The sequence below is a fragment of the Megascapheus bottae genome, chromosome 10 (assembly GCF_031878675.1).
Source record: "Megascapheus bottae isolate mThoBot1 chromosome 10, mThoBot2.hap1, whole genome shotgun sequence".
Classification (NCBI taxonomy): Eukaryota; Metazoa; Chordata; class Mammalia; order Rodentia; family Geomyidae; genus Megascapheus; species Megascapheus bottae.
This window is the reverse complement of record NC_143518.1, coordinates 26,171,129-26,192,093: the sequence shown is the minus strand read 5'-3', so window position 1 is coordinate 26,192,093 and position 20,965 is coordinate 26,171,129. Positions and strand designations below refer to the sequence as shown.

At 40.6% G+C, this 20,965-nt stretch overlaps 2 protein-coding genes across 6 annotated transcripts in view; one reads left to right on the top strand and one right to left on the bottom strand.

Moving 5' to 3' along the window:
• Nucleotides 1–20,965, bottom strand: part of Ankrd45 (ankyrin repeat domain 45) — a 33,691-nt gene that overhangs the window by 6,932 nt on the left and 5,794 nt on the right. Inside the window, exons 1-3 of one of the 5 annotated variants that reach the window (XM_090340416.1) lie at nt 19,414–19,467; nt 13,399–13,744; nt 9,176–9,343 (exon numbers count right to left, since the gene is read on the bottom strand). In XM_090340416.1, coding sequence (XP_090196542.1) covers nt 9,176–9,343; nt 13,399–13,744; nt 19,414–19,446 — 547 coding nt within the window. In that variant the 5' untranslated portion in view covers nt 19,447–19,467. Of the gene's footprint in view, nt 1–9,175; nt 9,344–13,398; nt 13,745–17,995; nt 18,064–18,084; nt 18,309–19,413; nt 19,468–20,965 lie in introns of those variants that run through there. The other 4 variants (XM_090340417.1, XM_090340419.1, XM_090340418.1 and 1 more) reach the window with 4 other exon arrangements.
• On the top strand, nt 5,324–10,119 carry Tex50 (testis expressed 50). The gene is made up of 3 exons (XM_090340421.1): nt 5,324–5,787; nt 7,074–7,199; nt 9,825–10,119. Exons 1-3 carry the CDS (start codon nt 5,464–5,466, stop codon nt 9,927–9,929), a joined length of 555 nt encoding a protein of 184 aa, XP_090196547.1. The 5' UTR covers nt 5,324–5,463; the 3' UTR covers nt 9,930–10,119.

Genomic DNA, 20,965 nt, shown 5'->3' with positions numbered 1-20,965 from the left:
TCCTAGAACACACATGAAGAAGACTCGAGGTTGAATTCCCATCATCAACTGAATAAATAAAATTAAAAGTAGAAAGATAAACCTCTTGTTTCCATATCCTAGAGTTCATTTCAGTTAATCTCATCCTATATGGCCATACGTACATAGCTTTTGTGCTACTGTGATCCTCTGTTAGAATTCTAGATGTGTATTAATTATTACAAATGAGCCTATGTTCCTTTGGGTCGGGCTTATTTCACTTAATACGATTTTTTCCAAGTCCTTCCATTTCCTTACAAATAGGGTGATGTCGTTCTTTCTGATGGCAGCATAGAATTCCATCGTGTATAAGTACCACATCTTGATCCAGTCATCTACTGAGAGCCATCTGGGTTGGTTCATATCTTAGCTATGGTAAATAATGCTGCAATGAATGAAGATCGTTGAGCTAGTAGCTTTAGTATGCTCTTATTTCTAGATATTTGAGTAAATGCCAAGGAGCGGAATTGCTGAGTCATAGGGGAGCTCTATGTTTAGTCTTTTGAGGAACCACCACACTGCTTTCCATAGTGGTTGGATGAGTTTGCACTCACACCAACAGTGTAGTAGTGATCCCTCCTGGCCACATCCCCTCCAGCATCTGTTATTATTAGATTTCTTGATCATGGCCATTCTAACTGGAGTGAGATGGAATCTCAAAGTTGTTTTGATTTGCATTTCTTTTATGACCAGAGATGTTGAACATTTCTTCATGTGTCTATAGGTCTCTCTTTAAGTCTTTAGCCAACCTTTTAATGGGATGGTTGTTTCTTTACAGATTTATTTTTTATTAAAGAATTTATTAACATTGATTTTTACATCATATTTCAAATAACATGTTTAACAAACAGGTGTTCAAGAAGGGAATCTCTATATATAATCACTGGCACTTAATTTTTAGAACATAATCAAAATTAGGGTAAGAGTTTGTATATCATAGATACATATTAATTTATGAAATGAAACATTATGTCTATAGAGTCATAGGTGTCTATGTCTATGTAGTTAGGTTTATATTTCCAATACCATGTCCATAGTATTGGGTATGCAAATATTGAGTCCTCTCTCTTGTACTGTTTGGATCTAATAGCCACATATTAAGGATACCATGCACCTTTTGTTCCTTTGGTCTTGACTTGTCTCACTCAACATGATTCGCTCTAGATTCATCCACTTCCCTGCAAATGCCATTATTTTATCTTGTCTCTTGGCTATGTAGAATTCCATTGTATAGGGCCAGGAGTTTGGCCTAGTGGTTAAAGTGCTTGCCTAGCATGCACGAAGACCTGGGTTCGATTCCTTGGTACCACATATGTAGAAAAAGCCAGAAGTGGTGCTGAGGCTCAAGTGGTAGAGCTCTAGCCTTGAGAAAGTCCAAGGACAGTGCTCAGACCCTGAGCTCAAGCCCAGGACTGGCAAAAAAAAAATAGAACTTGAACTCAGAATTCCATTGTATAAATACACCACATTTTCTGTATCTATTCATCTGCAGTACAGATTTGTTTTTGAGAGATTCATTTTTTTGAGCTGTAGCTATATTTTAGATATGAGGCCCTTGTCTGTTGTATAGCTAGTGAAGATCTTCTCCTACTCTGTGGGCTTTCTACTTAACTTGCTAGCTATGTTCTTTGCCATACAGAAACTCTGCAGTTTAATGCAGTCCCATTTAATGAAGTCTTCTTAATAAAGAAGCTTCGAGCCGGGCACAGTGGCTCACGCCTGTAATCCTAGCTACTCAGGAGGCTGAGATCTGAGGATCAAGGTTCAAAGCCAGCCCAGGCACCAAAGGATCTGAGACTCTTATCTCCAATTAACTTGTAGAAAAATAAGAAGTGGGGCTTGGCTGAAGGGTAGGGTGGTAGCCTTGAGCTGAAGAGCTCAGGGACAAAGCCCCATGAGCCACCAAAAGGGAGAGAGAGAGAGAGAGAGAGAGAGAGAGAGAGAGAGAGAGAGAGAGAGAGAGAGAGAGAGAGAGAGAGAGAGAGAGAGAGAGAGAGAGAGGAGGAAAAGAAGAAGAAGGAGAAGAAGAAGAAGAAGAAGAAGAAGAAGAAGGAGGAGGAGGAGGAGGAGGAGGAGGAGGAGGAGGAGGAGGAGGAGGAGGAGGAGGAGGAGGAGGAGGAGGAGGAGAAGAGAGGGGAAGGAGAAGGAGAAGGAGAAGGAGGAGAAGGAGAAGAAGAAGAAGAAGAAGAAGAAGAAGAAGAAGAAGAAGAAGAAGAAGAAGAAGAAGAAGTTTCGACCTATATTAAAATCCTAATTTTTGCAACAAAAAAAACACACAAGCATTCTTATTAAAAAATAAAAACATACATGTGAAAAAAAAGTTTCCACCTGTGCCAAGGAGACCTAGTATATCTCCTATTCCTTCTTGTAAAGTTTTCAGGGTATCTGTTTTTACCTCAGGGTCTTTGATCCATTTGGAGTTAATCCTGGTGCAGGGTGACATAGAAGGATCCAACTACAGTTTTGTACAGGTGCTTAACCAATTCTGCCAGCACCATTTGTTGAAGAGGCTGTCTTTCTTCCATCCTATTTTTTTTTTGCTCCCTTATCAAAGATTATGTGGCCTGTGGGTTGATTTCTTCTATTCTATCGGTCCTCAGGCCTGTTGTTGTGCCAATACCAAACTGTTTTGATTACTCTAGCTCTGTAATAGAGTCTAAAGTTTGGTACTGATATTCCTCCAGAGCTATTATTTCTGGTAAGGATTGTTTTTGCTATACTGGTCTTTTATTATTCCATATGAATTTTTGAATTGCTTCCTCTATTTCCTTAAAGAATGACATTGGGATATTTATGGGTATTGCATTGAATTTGTAGATAGCCCTTAGCAGGATTGCCATTTTCACAATGTTAATTCTTCCAATCCAGAAGCATGGGAGATTTTTCCACTTCTGCTTTAATATCTTTGAGAAAGGAAAACCTGAAAAGGTTTTTAAAGTTTTTATCATAAAGGTCCTCTACATCCTTAGTCAATTCCTGAGTATTTTATTTTCTTTGAGGCTACTGCAAGAGGAGCTGCTTTCCTGATTTTTATCTGGCTCTTCTTGTTGTTCTTGCCTTCAGTTTCTAATCACATGTTCATTTCCTTCTAGCCTTCAGCGACAGCACCAGTATCATTCATTTGCCCAACATCCATTGATGATCTTCACACAAAATATTCTCTACCACTCCCATTTCCTCATGAGCACTCAACAGTGGTGCTTGTAAATGCCTGTATTTCTACTAATAGATTGTCCAAGGCAATTCTGGCTTTTTTTTGTCATGAGTCTTGAACTCTGGGTTTCTGGGTGCTAACCCTGAGCAATTCAGGCCTGTCCCTGAGCTCTTCAGGCCTGTGCCTGACAATTTTGGCTTTTTCGGTCACTCACTTTGAGATTTTTCTAGCTGCCTAGCTATCCCCAGGTTCCAAAGCTGCATTCACATTTTTAGGTACTGTTACAGCAGCAACTCATTTCTACACTAACATACACATGTTTCCTATGTGTTCTGTAACCAATTCTCATAAACATAGTAGCATAAAACAATAATGTCCTTTCACAGTTGTGGAAGCCAGAAATGCAAAATCCATTTCACTAGACTACAGCCAAGACATTGGTAGGGCAGATTCCTTTTGGATGTAGAGAGTGAGAAATAATCCCCTTCCTTTTCTGAGCTGCTAGTCTGCCTGTATTCCTTGGCTTTCAGCCCCTTCCACATATCTTCAAAGCATAGCACTCAATGCCTTCTCCTCTTCTGTATGAAATATCTGTCTCCTCTATGAAGACAATTGTAATCATATTTAATACCTATTTGGATATTCCTCAAGGATAAGATTCTCCTCATCTAAGGTCCTTCATCCTATCTTCAAAGTCCTTTCAATCACATTTGTGTTAGTTGTAAGTCTAGGAAATCAAGACAGGATAGAATTCAGAGGAAATAAAGACCAAAGACTTGTCAAGAAACTGCTCATGCATAACAAATATTCATTTGGGTTGATTTGGCAGAGAAAGGAACTTACTGAAAACAATCTATTTGCCACTTATAAGCTTAGCTCATAACATGTAAGTATACACTATAGTTATGGCATATGGTGTGCATATCACATTATGTATAATGAAGTATAATATAGAATATAATGCACAAAAAATGTCTCAGCATAGTGCCATTCCCCTTCACAAAGCTATAAATCACTCTCTATTGTCAGGTGAATATAAAAAGGCCCCTCCAAGATCATACAGCCGTAAACTCTTTTTCCAGCTGCAATTGCCTTCAACATTCATTGAGAGTGTATCCACTATTTTCTTTCCCATTCCTCCACCCAGTCCTGTATCCATATGGCTGCATCTTTAAGACCCTTCAGGTCTCCTTTGCAAGCATCATCTTATCAGCGATGCCTCTGCTAATTCACTATACAATGCACGCGCGCGCACACACACACACACACACACACACACACACACACACACACACACACGGTCTACATCCCATTTTTCTGTCATATATGATGCTACTTCATCACCTTCTTTTCCTATGTACCATGTCCTTTTTTACCCCTCATACACCACCTTCACAGAACCACAGTGCAACCAAGATAGGAATAACATTTCCATGAGACTTTATCAATATTATCATGACATTTATGACTAGCAAGGTATTTTCTCATTTTTTTGCTAGTCCTGGGGCTTGAATTCAGGGCCAGAGCACTGTCCTTGGGCTTTCTCAAGGCTAGAGCTCTACTGCTTCAGCCACAGCACCACTTCCAGCCTTTTCTATATATGTGGTACTGAGAAATCGAACCTGGGTCTTCGTGCATGCTAGGCAAGCACTCTACCACTAGGCCAAACTCCCAGCCCCAATTTTCTCATTTCTAAGAAAATCAAAGAAACTAAGCCTGGTGCCCATGATTCATCCCCAAATCCATGCTATCTGGGATGCTGAAATCAGACTGTACTTGAGGCCAGCCTAAAATAGGTAGATTACAGTCCTGAACACATGGAAACTGGAACTGAGCATGGAGAGGGCTACCGGCATGGCTCCACAGTAGAGTTCCTGCCCAACATACCCAAGATCTTAAGTTCAAATCTCAGTACTGAGCACATGCACAAAAGAAAAAGAAAACTAAGGAAAGAGAAGGAGAAAGAGAGAGAGAAGGAAGGAAAAAAAGAAGGGAGGGAGGGAAGGAGGGAGGGAAAAAAAGGAAGGAAACCTGAGCTAACAGGTTGGTGATGCTTTTGAATTCCAATATAGTTCTTTGTGATGTCACTGACCTTCTCCCTGAGTCACTATAACTGATGATGTTACAATGATTATCACTGTATAGTTTTCTGGATATATTTGGCTGATTGGCAAGACTATCTGAAATGCCTTGACTAGTACCATATGAACAATACGTAGGGCATTTTTGTTCTGTTCTGACCAATTTTTAAAAAATTATCTCCAGATTTTCTTCCCAATTGTGAAAGAAAGATGTCTAATCAAGGCCTAGCCCTGATTTTTCCTCTGTTGTTTATCTGCTTTTTCAAGGGGAGCTTCTGCATTTGTGATGGAACAATCTGGACAAAAGTTGGATGGGAGATTTTTCCAGAAGAAGTGCACTACCTGAAAGTTAAGGCTTCTTCATCTCATTGTCTACCTTTCCCTCTGGACAAACTATTCTGCAGCTTTGCTAACATGGATCTAGTTCAGAGTTTTTTGCACCTTACTTATATTTTAGTACAAGCTCTCTTTTTAATCCTGTCTGTTTTATCTGTCCATTACCTGTGGATGAAATGGAAGAAACACCAAAAAAAGGTGAATTTCTGATGTGAACATAGAACTTCAAAGAGTTTAGAACGTAAGATCATCGGCTTCTCTGAACAAAGGTTATTCTCCTTGGCAACATTCTCCCTTCTCAGTATTCGCATATATTAGGTGTTCAGCAAATGTGTACTGAGTCAGAATTTCCTTAAAAGCATCCATACTACTCCTTCTATTTCCAGTACAAGTAGTGAGCTACAGTGTGTATGAGGTGTAGAAAATGAAGTCACCTGACTAAGCCCTTAGGTAAGTCATTTGCTCTTTCTCAGCTCTCTTGTTCCATGTCATACAATGATCATACAATGATCTGGAACACGAGATCTCTTAAAGACCTTCTGGGCCTGTCTACAAAAGCTAAGTACAAATATTGGCACGAACTTTTTTTTAAAGGACTGTGTACTAATTTCTAATGTTTGGATCATTTTCTGAGAACTACAACTTTTAAACTAATTTCTCCAATAGATGGCACTGTAGTTGGAGGCAATTCAAAAAGCCCATTGTAATATATATGATATATATATATGTATATATATACTTAATCTTCCAAATAATGTAGATATTTATAAATGCTTTATTTTTTTGGCCAGTCCTGGGGCTTGAACTCAGGGCCTGAGTGCTGTCCTTGGAAGCTTTCTCAAGGCTAGAGCTCTACCACTTGAGCCACAGCACCATTTCTGGCTTTTTTTCTATGTATGTGGTACCGAGGAATGGAACCCCAGTCTTCATGCATGCTAGGCAAGCACTCTACCACTAGGCCAAACTCCTGGCCCCTGATTTCTTTTTTTAATTGTTATTGTAAAGCTGCTATACCGAGAGGTTACAGGTATTGAGTACATTTCTTTTTGGACAATGTCACTCCTTCCTTTGCTCTCTCCCAGTTTTTCATCTCCCATTCCCATCCATGAGTTGTATATTTCATTTTCAACGTAGTGTCTAGTGAGAACTACCACTGCCTTTGCTCACCCTTTGTGTTATCGTCTTTTATAAATGCCTATGGTTATGGTTTACAGGTTGACATAGTTCAGCAAAGGAAATCAAGGCACTAATATTCAAATCATCTCTGCAAGCAGAGTGCTCTAAGCATAGAAATCACTAATTAAAAGTTTACTGATGACAGTAGTGTTCAATCTACCATTGTTTCATATAATATAGAACATTTCTTCTTAGACTTTCTTCCATAATAACTTTTCTCTTGTGTAAGTAACTGTTTAAGTTTATATGCAGAATGTAGATTCATTTGAATTCAGGTAAAAAGTCTCTATTTGTTTTACTCCTTTTAGCTGAGAAGACAAGCCTCCTTAGATAAGCCTGATAAAGACCTAGAAAGTCCATCCATCTATGACATTGATCAAATACTCTGCAGACTGCTGGCCACGACGTCAATGATGACCAAGTACCTGAAAAAGGTGTCCCAACATTCTTCCCCTAAGAAAGTTAAACACCACAGCTCAAAGTGCAAGAAGAGTGGAAATGGAGGAAAGGAATCAGAGTACATGAAACATAGCACATGCAAATGAAGTTCAGTCTAACACCGAGATCACAAGAGAGATCACTGAGAGGATTTATCTAAGCGTAAAAGTAATTCTTTGAGAGCCTTTGTAACATTTTTGCCACAATCTTTACTGAAATTTTCTCAAAAAAAAAAAAAAAAAAAGGTCTGGGGCCAGGAGTTTGGCCTAGTGGTAGAGTGCTTGCCTAACATGCACGAAGACCCGGGTTCGATTCCTTGCTACCACATACTTAGAAAAAGCCAGAAGCGGTGCTGAGGCTCAAGTGGTAGAGTTCTAGCCTTGAGAAAAATCCAAGGACAGTTCTCAGGCCCTGAGCTTAAGCCCAGGACTGGCAAAAAAAAAAAAAAAAGGTCTGGATTTCTATTCTGCTAAAAAAAATCTATCCTTAACTAAAGTGGCTCCTAAGATAAAGCTAAGATGCCTTGGCCTGGCATTTCAGTATTGATCACATGACAGGTATTTTGCTAAGTGCTTTTTGGCTTCTCTTAGGAGGAAGGAACTATGATTGGTCCCCTTTGTTGAGAAAAGTCAGATACAGAGAATTTCAGTACTTTGTTCAAGGTCTTGTACATTTCAAGTGGAAACAGACAACAGCGTTGAAACCCTTCTATTATTTCATCTGTGCTAAAGCTGATGTGTGGAAACTCTGACTTACTCTTCCAGTAAGGCAATGTTAGCACATGTCCTCCAAGAGACCATGTGGCCAGTCGCAGTAGCACATACCTGTAATCCTAGCTACTCAGGAGGCTGAGATCTGAGGATCGAGGTTCAAAGACAGCCCAGGCACAAAAGGATCTGAGTTTTTTATCTCCAATTAACCTCTAGAAAATGGGAAATGGGGCTTGGCTCAAGGGTAGGGTGGTTGCCTTGAGCTGAAGAGCTCAGGGACAACGCCCAGGCAGAGTAAAAGCCGCATGACTCACAAAAAGAGAGAGAGGGGGGGGGACCAATTTACCACCCACCTCTAAGATTTTGTTCATGCCTTTTTCCCTTCCACTGCATATTCTTTGAGGCCCAGCTCAACCCCAACAGGCCAACTTCACACTCCATAGCGTGGGTGATTCATTCTGCCAGCGTTTGCCCTTAATCATTGTTACAGAACTGCCTGATGTGTTTATAGGTCATCTCTCCCGTAACAAATATCCAGAAGGCTGAAACAGTCTTGCTCAATAGTCATTAAGTGCTTAAAAGCACAAATGAAAGTAGCCATATAAAATGAATGCTGTGCTAAATACATGTTCATAATAATTAGTTTTTGCATGCTTATACAAGTTAGAAATTACTGGAAAATATTGGAAAAACTCAAACTAATACATTGGGTTTTTTATTTCTATGTAATAAGCAAAGTATAATAAGAAAAGTGGAGAAAATGTATAGCTCAATGAATTTTTAGATATGAATGTGCCTATAAAACAGTAAACAAATTAAGAAAAAGATGACATATCCCTCAAGTTCTCCCAAGCCAAAAGGGTAATTACTATTATGATTGTTAGTACAATAGATTAACTTGTCTTAAATAAATATTTTAATCAGTATTTTTAAAAATAAATTTATTATTAAGGTGTTGTACAGAGAAGTTACCCCTTCATTAGTCAGGTAATGACTTTTGGGCAATGTCACCCTTTCCTTCTCAGTATTACCACTTTTCTCTATCTGGGAAATATTACTAAAATAATTTTAACTTTTCTAACATTTAAAAAACAGTCTATTTTGCCTGGATCTCTCAAAAAAACAGCCCTGAACATAAATTGTATGTATAGCCTTACAGAAAATTACTGATTACACTGTTACAAATAGATATTATCAATAAGCTCCCAATATAATTCCTATTAGTTATAACATTGCAGACAAATAGAAAATAGTTTCCTTACCTGCCCAGTCCAGAAATTGAACACATTCAGTCTGATTATATCGTGCAGCAACATCTCGAGCCTTCTCTTCCCGAAAGTTCAAAGTGTGTATATCAACATCCAGTTCTACAAGTGCTTTCAAAGTTTCCAAACGACCCCATGCTGCAGCACAGTGTAAGAGTGTGTACCCTAGTGAACAAAATAAAGATGGTCAGGTCCCACAGACTATGAATGATTTCCATCTTAGGACAGTCTGACATGATTTTTTTGGCTTTACAACAGTATTAAAGCCATATGCATACAATAGAAACCATGCAGATATTGATATTCAAATTGTCTGGTACTCTCCTAAGACAGAGAAGTAAAAGTGAACACCGCTCCTAGTCAACCTCACTCTCACAATGATAGATGATGGATCATCTCCAGTGAGTAGTGTTGCAAAGCTAGGAATAGGCTAGATATATAAGATACATTTTCCACTTACACTATTTTGCACTTAGAATTGGGTCATGACCCCAATGTAAGTCAAGGTGCATCTGCACATTGCTTTAGACTAAGTGATACAGTAGATTATAATTGAGTACTGGATGAGACACTAAGTGCTTTACATAAACTCAGTTAACTTTATAAACTCTAGAGTATCAGAATTATTGGGATTTTCGTCTTACAGATAAGAAAACTGAAGTCCAGAGATGTTAAGAAACTTGCCCAAGGAACACAGCTAAAGAATGATGAACACAAGGTAACCAACACAGGCAGTCTGAAGTCCGAGTAATACGACATGAGCTAAGGAAGATGGCAACCTGCTTTGGATCAACCTTATGCTATGGTTTCAAGGAATTTTCCATGGAACCTTAATTACTCTGGCACTACTGTTAGCATTATCATAGAAATTACTCCAACTGTATGCTTTGGATATTAACCTTTTGAATTAAAACCAAAATTGTGAACTACCAAATTAAAAAGTCATTTCTCAGCCGGGCACAGGGGCTCACGCCTGTAATCCTAGCTACTCAGGAGGCTGAGATCTGAGGATCAAGGTTCAAAGCCATCCCAGGCATAAAAGGACCTAAGACTCTTACCTCCAACTAACCTCTAGAAAATGGGAAGTGGGGTTTGGTGCAAGGGTAGGTCAGTAGCTTTGAGCCGAAGAGCTCAGGGATAGAGCTCAGTAGGGTGGTAGCCTTGAGCTGAAGAGCTCAGGGACAGTGTCCAGGCAGAGTTCAAGCTTCAAGACTCACACAAAAAAAAAGGAAAACAAAATCATCATTCTTAGACTTTCTGAAGTGACTGTCAGAGTGATATATCTCTACATGCTTTTCGGCCTGTTTTAAAAGCAAAAAAAAAAAAAAGAGAGAGAGAAAACCAGACCAAAAATCAAACTTTTAACTTCCTGTGAGTGTCCCTAGTTAAATAGGGGATTAATCTAGCACTAAGAAAGTAGCTAGCAGTCCTAGTTAGGGGAACAAGATGCGGTTGCTTGCACTGAGACTCTCAATGACCTCCTGCTGCCTTAGCATGCCCCACATGAGAGAGATTTATACTGAGAGGTGACTGGTAGTTCTTGTCTACTTTCTGCCTTCCTGGTATCATCTACACTAGGAACCCAACCTGGGGACATTTCCCAGCATCCCAGGAATAACCTAGCCCTGGTTCTCCAGATGGAAGGTGCGAATTCAATAAAACCATGAAAACCAGTTCAGAGATTTGTCCTTAGAAAACAATGAAATAGCTGGGCACAAGTGGCTCACACCTGTAATTCTACCTATCAGGAGGCTGAGACCTGAAGGGTCACATTTCAAAGCCAATCCAGATAGAAAACTCTGCAAGACTCTTAGCTCCAATTAACTGACAAAATGCTAAATTGGAGGCATGGTCCAAATAGTACAACAACCAGGCATGAGCAAAAACATCCTGGACAAAAGAGTGCTGAGTTCAAACCCTAGTGCAAGCACACCAAAAGAAAAATGAAGAGAAAAAGGGCAGCAGTAGGAAACTTGGGATACAAGTGACTGGGCAGGAAAGATTATCTCTGACAACCAGGCTGAGCCTTTTGATGTGGTATAGTTCTGGTGCCAATGGTGTTTAAGCCCTGCTTCTGGTTTAAGAAGGTAAATATATATAAAACACCTCCAAATCAATATAGGATTATGAAAACTCACGGTACCCACAGAGACAGGTATGATATTGACACAATATCATTGACAACTCTTCTTGACACGAGAATTGAGCAAGAGAATAAACAAAGGCATGGGATCTATTGAGCGCTAGACATTTTAGAATACTCCATTAAATCCAACTGCCCTAAGGAGGGCACTAACACCCCCATTAAAATATGCAATGGAAGATGAAGTTCAGAGCATCTGTACCATTACCTAAGGCTACACTGGGAGTAGGTAGACAAAGCAAGATTAAAATCTATGGTCTTCTACCAGAGAGTTTGGTATTTGTTGTTCTGTTTTACTTGGGGCAGTACTGGGGTTTGCACTCAGAGCCTTGCACAGCACATGCTAGGCAGGTATTCTACCACTTCAGCCACTCTATCAGCCCTTTTTGTGTTGCTATTTTTTGAGATAGGGTCTTGCCTCTTGTCCTGGCAAGCCTGGACTGTGATCCTCCCAATTTATGCTTCCTCACATTACTTAGATGACAGGTGCACACAGCTGCACCCAACCATTGGTGAAGATGGAGGTCCCTAAGCTTTTTTTTTTTGTCTTAACTATCCTCAAACTGCAATCTCCTGATCTTCCATCTCTCAAGATTACAGGTTTAAGTGCCATGTCTAACCCCCCTTGTTAATAATGGCATTAATCCATGCTTAAGGGTTCCATCCAAACACTTGCTATGAGGAACAGTGCCCAATGTTGTTGCAGTGGACATTCACGCGTGGATTTTGGAGGACACATTCAGAACACAGTAGCTATGAAATGAACTAGGAAATACACACCACCCTTAGTGTTCCTGCCTTCTGAAGATGGCTGTTGAGCTGCCAACGGAGAAATATAAAACATGACTAGGAGGCCATTCCAAACAGGAAATGTTCTGGATCCCAAGCACACACCAGTAACCCAGCGCTAGAACCTAGGGCCTCATGTTCCTGCTTGGCTTGCTTGCTCATGGCTGGCAGTCTACCACTTAATTCACGCCTTCTGCATAGCTTTTGGGAGTCTCATAGACTTTTCTGCCTGGGCTTGAGTTGAGCCACAGAACTTGGGATTTCAGCCTTCTGAGTAACTATGATTATAAGCATAAGCCACTGGTGTCTGCCTCACTTAATTTTTGTTGCTATTTTCTCCTTTTATTGTGATCAGAGACTCAGGAATGCTACAGATTGATATTTGAGACTTTATTAGGGCTCAATCTATTTTTTTTAATTTCCAAATGAGTGAGGAGAATGCACAGACCATATTTGCTAAAGATGACTGTTTTCTACCATGACCACCTATTACATCTGCTGTCTACCAAAAAAAAATTACTGAATTGGAAGAGCTAATTTGATGACTGCAAAAAAGTCATATCTTTTCAACGGAAAACACAGTGATATTAAGAACTATGTGAAAGGTCATATAGGATGAGAGTAAATGAAAGGATCTCTGGGATATTGAAACAAGAGTTTTATCTTGAGTGATTGTTGTTTTTAATGTACTATGTTATTTCTCTTCTCCTTTGTTGCCCTTTGGTTAATCTCATATTGTTACTGATTCTGACTTTGTTACCTGGTATTTGTATATATGTTTATTTGTTTATCTGAAATAAGAAAGGGAAGGGGGGAAAGATGAGGAGGGATGGGGAGGGCAATAGGAACAAAAACATGACAAGGGATATCAGTGTGTGAGAAGTAATGCACCTACTATCTGGTGAATATAACTGTAACCCCTCTATACATTACCTTGATAATAAAAAAATGAAAAAAAACTTACTCTGTGAAAGTTTACTATTTGCCAAACATATTACTTATATTTATTAAATTATTTAATCTTCATAACACCCTATAAGAAAATAAAGTCATTTTTAAGATGAAGAAACAAAAAAAACACTTAGGCACCTCGTCAAATCACATAACTAAATAATAAAATCTGCATTTCTAAATAGACATTGTCATCATTGATACATTTACCTGTGTGCACCATCCATGTATGTATGCATATATAACAGGTACATCAAATTCATCTAGCCATAAAGACAGTACATAGTATCTTTAGTTAGTCCTAAGAAATACTGGTAAGAGATAAAAGATAAAATACCTCTAGTGGTTTGCTCATTCAGATTCACACCATATTTTGCCAAAGCTCTAATGACATCACTTTGCCCAGCCATGCAAGCTGCGTACAACAAATTTCTCCCAACAATGTCTTCCTCCAAGAGAAGTTGCATGACATTTTCATGATGAGGATTTTCAGGATCCTCAAAGATCTTCTGCAAACCTTCTACATCCCCAGTGAGAGCAGGCTGAAGGAGGGGGTTCTCTAGGCCCATTTCCTCTGGCTCTTGGGATTCATCATCATCTAGTTGCTGGGAGGAAGATAGTGATTTCTCTGAACCATCTGACTCAAGGCTTTGGTTTGCCTCCATTAGCTCCCAAAATATGATCTATGACCAAAATAGAAATCTTTTCACACTCATATTTATTTGATCATTCAATCAACAATATAGTAGAAAAATACATTAAGAAAATAATTCAAAAAGAATACAGATACTTTTGCCCATCAATAAAGTTTGCTGTGCATCTGTGATGAGTAAATACATTGTCTTAGTATATGCCAAAATGCTAAATGTGTCATATAAACATTAAAAAATGGGAAGAGATCAAAGTGATTTAAATTCATTAGAAAATGATTTTAAGCCAGGCGTGGTGGCTTATGCTTGTAATCCTCACTACGCAGGAGGCTGAGATCTGAGAATCGTCATTCAAAGCCAGCCTGGGCACAAAAGACTAGACTCTTACCTCTAATTAATCATTAGAAAAGGGGAAATGGGGCTGTGGCTAAAGGGGTAGGGTGGTAGCCTTGAGCTAAAGAGCTCAGGGACAGCACTCAGGCCCAGAGTTCAAGCCCTATGACCCACAAAAAAAATTATTTTAAAAGAACATTAAAGAGCAGCCAGGAGTTTGGCCTCGTGATAGAGTGCTTGCCTTGCATGCACAAAGACCCGGGTTCAATTCCTCAGTATCACATATATAGAAAAAAGCCAGAAGTGGTGCTGAGGCTCAAGTGGTAGAGCTCTAGCCTTGAGAAAATCCAAGGACAGTGCTCAGACCCTGAGCTCAAGCCTAAGACTGGCAAAAAACAAAAACAAAAAAGAACATTAAAGAGCTCTGCCTGGCTAAAACAGACCCTCCTTAAGGAAAGCTCATGTGCCTGTAACCCTAAACTCAGAAGGCTGAGATCTAAAGATCACAGCTGAAAGCCAACCCAGGCAGACAAATCTGAGGGACTCTTAGCTCCAGTAAACTAGCAAAGGCTGGAAGTGGAAAGTGTCTCAAGTAACAGAGCACCAGCTAAGCAGACTATAAGGCTCTGAGTTAAAACACCAGTGCCAGCATATGTGTGTGTGTGAGAGAGAGAGACAGAGAGAGAGAGAGACAGAGACAGACAGACAGACAGACAGACAGAGACAGAAAATTGGATTACTGGAGCCAAATTATAGACTTCAAAACATAGCAGTGACATTTAGATACAATCCATTCACTCAGTAATAATTAGTGAAAGATTATTATATACTATTATGTAGATACTATATAAATCATCAAAGCAACAATCAAATTTATCTCTTGTTCTCAACAACTTAACGTTTCAAGGGAACAGATACAGTAGACACAAATGGTAATGAGTACCTTCAGGGGAAAACTAATAAACAGAGACTGGGACATAGTCCTACAAAACAGTACACAACTGTTGAACAAAATCAATTCCAGTGGTATACCACATGGCAGGCAGCTCCTGCCAGGGGCCCCTTGCCCTTCCATTCCCCCACTAGTCATCCTTTCATGTGAGGCACATTATGTGGGAGCTGCACATAGCAACTTGCAGTGAAACAGCAATAATGGCACGTGCTTCTTTGACTTGTTTCCATATCACCTAACAGTACGTGGTGTCTTAGCTGCACATACTCTCTCCCTGCTGCTTCTCACATGGAGAGGAAGACCTTTCAAGAAAGTGAGGGCAACATCTGGCCACAGCCAGTAAGAACCCCTCTCAGGCCAATAGCCCATGCAATAACACCATGGAAAGAGAAGGAGGTGGGCACGATGGAATATACCTGCAATTCCAGTCTGAGGCAGGAGGATCATGAGTTTTAGATAAATCAGGGCTACAAAGCAAACACCGTGTCACAAAAGAACTATTTAGAAAAGAAAAAGAGTGTGAACACAAGGTTCTGAATGTTTCCCAGGAGTAAAGGACAGGTGAAGTAAAGAATGGGGCAGGAAAAGGAAATCATACATTTAGTAAAGAATCCAGCTTTAAAACTAGTTCATAGATAACAGGCAAGACATTAGCACTGAAATTTCCAAAGGAAGACAATTCAGAAGGATCTAAAAGTGCCAAATTAAAAATGCAGGATATTTTAGGGCATGAACAAGAAGCTACCTTGCACAACATTTAAATAAGCATAAACTCATGAAGAGAGGACAGATTGCTTAAGTCTGAACTTGGGTTTTGTAGGTAACCAGAGAGGGCTTGTCGAAGATTTTAGTGCTAGAAATGAAGTATAATATAACATACATACAAGCCAAGGTATTCAAATCAGACAAAGACAGGAGACACAATTTGACAATGACTACAAAAGTCTGAATTAAGATAAGGGCTTTCAAACTCAGGGCTCATGCTTTTGCCTTTTTTTTTTGCTGAAAATGGTGGCACTCTACCACTTGAGCACACCTCCCCCTCTGGCTTTTTGCTGGTTATCTGGAGATAAGAGTATTTTGGATTTGTCTTCCTGGCTATCTTTAAGCCTTAAGATCTCAGCCTCCTGAGTAGTTAGGATTACAGGCATGAGCCCAGCTGTACTATTATTTTCCACATAAAAATTTCCATGGTTAATGACAGTTGCTGGCGGGGTGGTGGAGAAAAAGGAACCCTACTACACTGCTGGTGGGATTGTAAACTAGTTCAGCCACTCTGGAAAGCAGTGTGGAGGTTTCTTAAAGAACTGAAAATTGACCTTCCCTACGATCCCGCCATACCACTTCTGGGCATCTATCTTGAACATCATAACCCAAGATATGATAAGGACACCTGCTCAGCTATGTTTATCTCTGCACTATTCACAATAGCCAGGCAATGGAAACAATCCAGATGCCCTACTGCAGATGAATGGATACAGAAAATGTGGTGTATTTATACAATGGAATTCTACATAGCCAAGAGACAAGATAAAATAATGGCATTTGCAGGGAAGTGAATGAATCTAGAGCGAATCATGTTGAGTGAGACAAGTCAAGACCAAAGGAACAAAAGGTGCATGGTATCCTTAAAATGTGGCTATTGGATCCAAACAGTACAAGAGGGAGGACTCAATATTTGCATACCCAATGCTATGGACATGGTAATGGAAATATAAACATAACTATATAGACATAGACACCTATGACTCTATAAACATAATGTTTTATTTCATAAATTAATATGGATCTATGATATACAAACCCTTAGCCTAATTTTGATTATGTTCTAAAAACTAAGTGCCAGTGATTGTATATAGAGATTCCCTTCTTGAACACTTGTTTATTAAACATGTTATTTGAACTATGATGTAAAAATCAACATTAATAAATTCTTTGATAAAAAAAGAGTGATCATCAAAATCACATAAATGAATGGGGTGTATCTGTGTTTAAAGAAACTATGACTTGGCTGGGAGTTTGGCCTAGTGGTTAAAGTGCTTGCCTAGCATGCATGAAGATCTGGGTTCGATTCCTCGGTACCACATACATAGAAAAAAGCCGGAAGTGGTGCTGAGGCTCAAGTGGTAGAGCTCTAGCCTTGAAAAAGTCCAAAGACAGTGCTCAGGCCCTGAGCTCAAGCCCAGGACTGGCAAAAAAAAAAAAAGAAACTATGACTTGCAAAATAGGTATCGGCCCATAGGCCATAGTTTTTTGGTCTTATTTTTAAGGAGCAATAGTCTAAAGAATGCTAAAAACAAAACTGGTGAAATAAAGGAAAGCAAAAAGGCTAAGAGAGTGGAAAGAAAGATAATCACAGTATACACTTCATCCTGTAGGATGTAGGGGTTGTGCTGGCCCAGCACAGTTGAGTCTCTAGACTTAACCCTAGCACTGCACTCCATCAGCCAACAAATAATTGGTAGACTCTTAGAATTTCTCTAGTTACTATAGTCCTGCATTAATGTCTTCTTTCTATAAGTATATACACACTTACAAACTGTTGGAGTAACTGTGATTATAAATAGTGGAAAAGAAGCTGGGTGTGGTGGCTCATGCCTATAATCCTAGCTACTCAGGAGGCTGAGATCTGAGGATCACGGTTCAAAGCCAGTCCAGGCACAAAAGACCACAAAAGACCATGAGACTCTTCCAATTAATTACTAGAAAACAGGAAGTAAGGCTGTGGCTCCAGGGGTAGGGTGGTAACCCTGAGCTGAAGAGCTCAGGGACAGCACCCAGGCCCACAGTTCAAGCCCCATGACCCACAAAATTAAATAAATAGTGGAAACGCTAAATAAGATTGACTTGCATATTTTCACATATTTTGTAAACCCAGGAAGTTTAAGGATGCAGATGGTATAGCAACTCAAGAATATAGACAGCTGTAACATTCTAAGCTATCATATTCTGTATGCCAGACAACAATGATGCATCTAATTCTAACCAAAGGCTAGCACCTGCAAAAGACCTTGAAGCTGAAGATATTCATGTCCGGGTAGGATGGAGCTCTCAACCTGTCTCCCAGCGAGAGTGACAGAAACCTCACCTTCATTTGAAGATACATGGCAACTTATCAGTTCATTTGAATGTTTATCGATCTGCAGACTAGTCCAGCACAGATGTTTGTCAGAATAGGTATGAGTTCATTAACAAGGATCATGTACTGACTGCAGCGAAGGTTAGAAAAAAGAAGTCACAGAATATGTTCTTGAAAATTCAGCAGCCAAGGTAGTTCATGCTTGTAATGTCAGCAATGAAGGATATTCTGTGAGAAATACCTGAAACCAAAGGAGCTAGAGACATGGCTTAAGTAGGAGAACATTTGTTTAGGCCCTGAGATCATATCCCAGTACTATAAGTTTTGTTTATTTATTTATTTGCCAGTCCTGGGGCTTGAACTCAGGGTTTGGGCACTGTTCTTAGACACTTTTTTTCTCAAGGCTAGCCCTGTACCACTTGAGCCACAGGACCAGTTCTTGCTTTTTCTGTGTATGTGGTATCAAGGAATCAAACCGAGGGCTTCATGCATGTTAGGGGAGCACTCTACCTCTAGGCCATGCTCTAGGCCCCGCAGTACTACAAGTTTATGCCGGTTCTTTGAGATGGTAATAAATCAAAGGCTAGTTTGGGTAGAAATGGTCATGGTCTCTAATCCACTGGATTTCTCAGCCTAAATCAACAATGTCAGCGACAGTTGCCCTCAACCAAAGGATATTTTAATGTACAGGGGGGAGGGGGAAAGGCTGTGCATCGACATTTTAATGCCTGAGGATGGGAGGATCCAGAAGGGCTTTCCCTGGAGAGTGGAGGGGTCTCTGGGAGGAAGACCATAAACCACGCGCAAAAAGGCAAACTAGACAGCCTCAAGTTGCCAGGCTGCAGATGGGGAAGGATCTTTCAAGCTCTCTCTCATTTTCTCTCCCTCCCTCCCTCCCTCCCTCCCTCTCGCCCTCTCTTTCTCAATAAGTATACTTTTCGGGATTTTAAGTCCCAGCTCAAGGAATTCAATCCCTTCGACCTTTCAGTCCACCCTCCCCATTCCCAGCCCCCCCACCCAGGATAGCCCGTTGGCAAGATTCAACAAAGGCAAGGCCTGGGGGGCAGGGAAGAGCGAACCCGGGGACCACCAGGGTCACCCCAGGCACGTGGGGAGAAGGCTTCCTCTGGGATGGGAGGATGGGAGGGGGAGGAGGGGCTGTGATCGGGTCCCCGGTGATGGACCCCCCCACCCCCGCCGCTGAGGCCTGCCTTCCTCCAGCCCCCGCTGGAGCAGCCTGGCGGGAAGAGGCCAGTCCATCCATCTGGTCTCAGTCCCAGCAGGGGAACCCCGCCCCTCGCGCCCCGCCAGCCCTCCCGCGCCTGGAGCCCCACTCACCGCTAGCTGGGCCCGGACTGCCGCGGTTACCATGGCGACGGCGCAGCGCCTCGCCCCTGCATCCTGCACCGCAGTTCCGGCTGCACGCCAAGGTCAAGATGGCAAGGTGCGGGAAGACGGAAAATCACTTTTTTAAAAATATATATAATAACAGTGCTGTGTGCCTGAGGGTGTCTTTATTCTGCAAAATTTCGGTAACGTGGTATGTATTTTGCCATCTTAAAAAAATAAAATTTAAAAATAAGATAGGCAGGGGCCGGGAGTTTGGCCTAGTGGTTAAAGTGCTTGCCTAGCATGCATGAAGACCCGGGTTGGATTCCTCGGTACCACATACATAGAAAAAAGCCAGAAGTGGTGCTGAGGCTCAAGTGGCAGAGCTCTAGCCTTGAAAAAGTCCAAGGACAGTGCTCAGGCCCTGAGCTCAAGCCCAGGACTGGCAAAACAAACAAACAAACAAACAAAAACCAAAAAAAAATAAGATAGGCATGTTGGTTGACCCAAGGTAGTCTTTTAAAATTTTGCTTTTAAAGGAAGATATTGTTTTTCTGGAAATTTGAAGATGTATTCTGAAAACTAGGAAGGGGTGTATTTATAACATTTTGTTTATCCCCTCCCCTCCCCAACACACACACACACACACACACACACACACACACACACACACACTAATTATTAATAAATTAGAGCACATAAAGTTATAAAGTTACCTTGGAGTAACCAGACTCACCTCAACTAGTCCAACCACCTCTCGTCCTCCTTGACTGCATCCTGGAGGTACCACTTTCATCTTACAATGAATTGCTCCACTGTCCATAACTCTAGTACATGGTAGGTCTGATAGAACAAATCCAGCTCATGATGGGAAATTCTAACTACGTATCACTTGATGTTCCATGCATAACTAGTCCACCTGTGTCAGATACAGTGGGATGCCAGTTTGGGCTTTGGTTTTAATCGTTTCCAGTTTGCTTACTCTAGAAGCCTAGGGGTGTAGAATGTAACCTCCACTGAGACTTGCTAAAATTTCCACATCTTTTTTCACCATTGTGTACTTGTATGTTGTGTCATGTGGCACCTCCCCCACTAGACTGAATGCAAAGCCCTTTTTGCTCTGTTCTCTACTGAAAAACAAGAGTCTTTTAATTCATCTGGTCTATGAGTTAGAACCACTGCCTAGATGTAGGCCTGTTTGTAGTTAGAATCTAAGAAGAAATACCAGGCATGATGCAGCAACTGGTCCCATACTGAAGTACCGATATCTCCATGCCTCAGACAGCTAGACCCCCTAAAGATTCCCTGATATAAAGAACTGCTGAATACCCATTGGTTTAGCCTCCCATCCTCTGAAGCACATGAGTCCCCTAAGTACCTCCCACATATTATGCACATCTTAGTTTGGGGGTCTAGTAAGCACTATGCCATTGACAGTGTGATCTTTTATAGACTTTCTAGCTGGTTTAGATCTGTGCAGATATTTTGCAACTGGAGGGATAATACGAGAAGTGATTGTCTGTTCCGAGTGAATGTGATTCCTTTCTTGAACCACTCGATA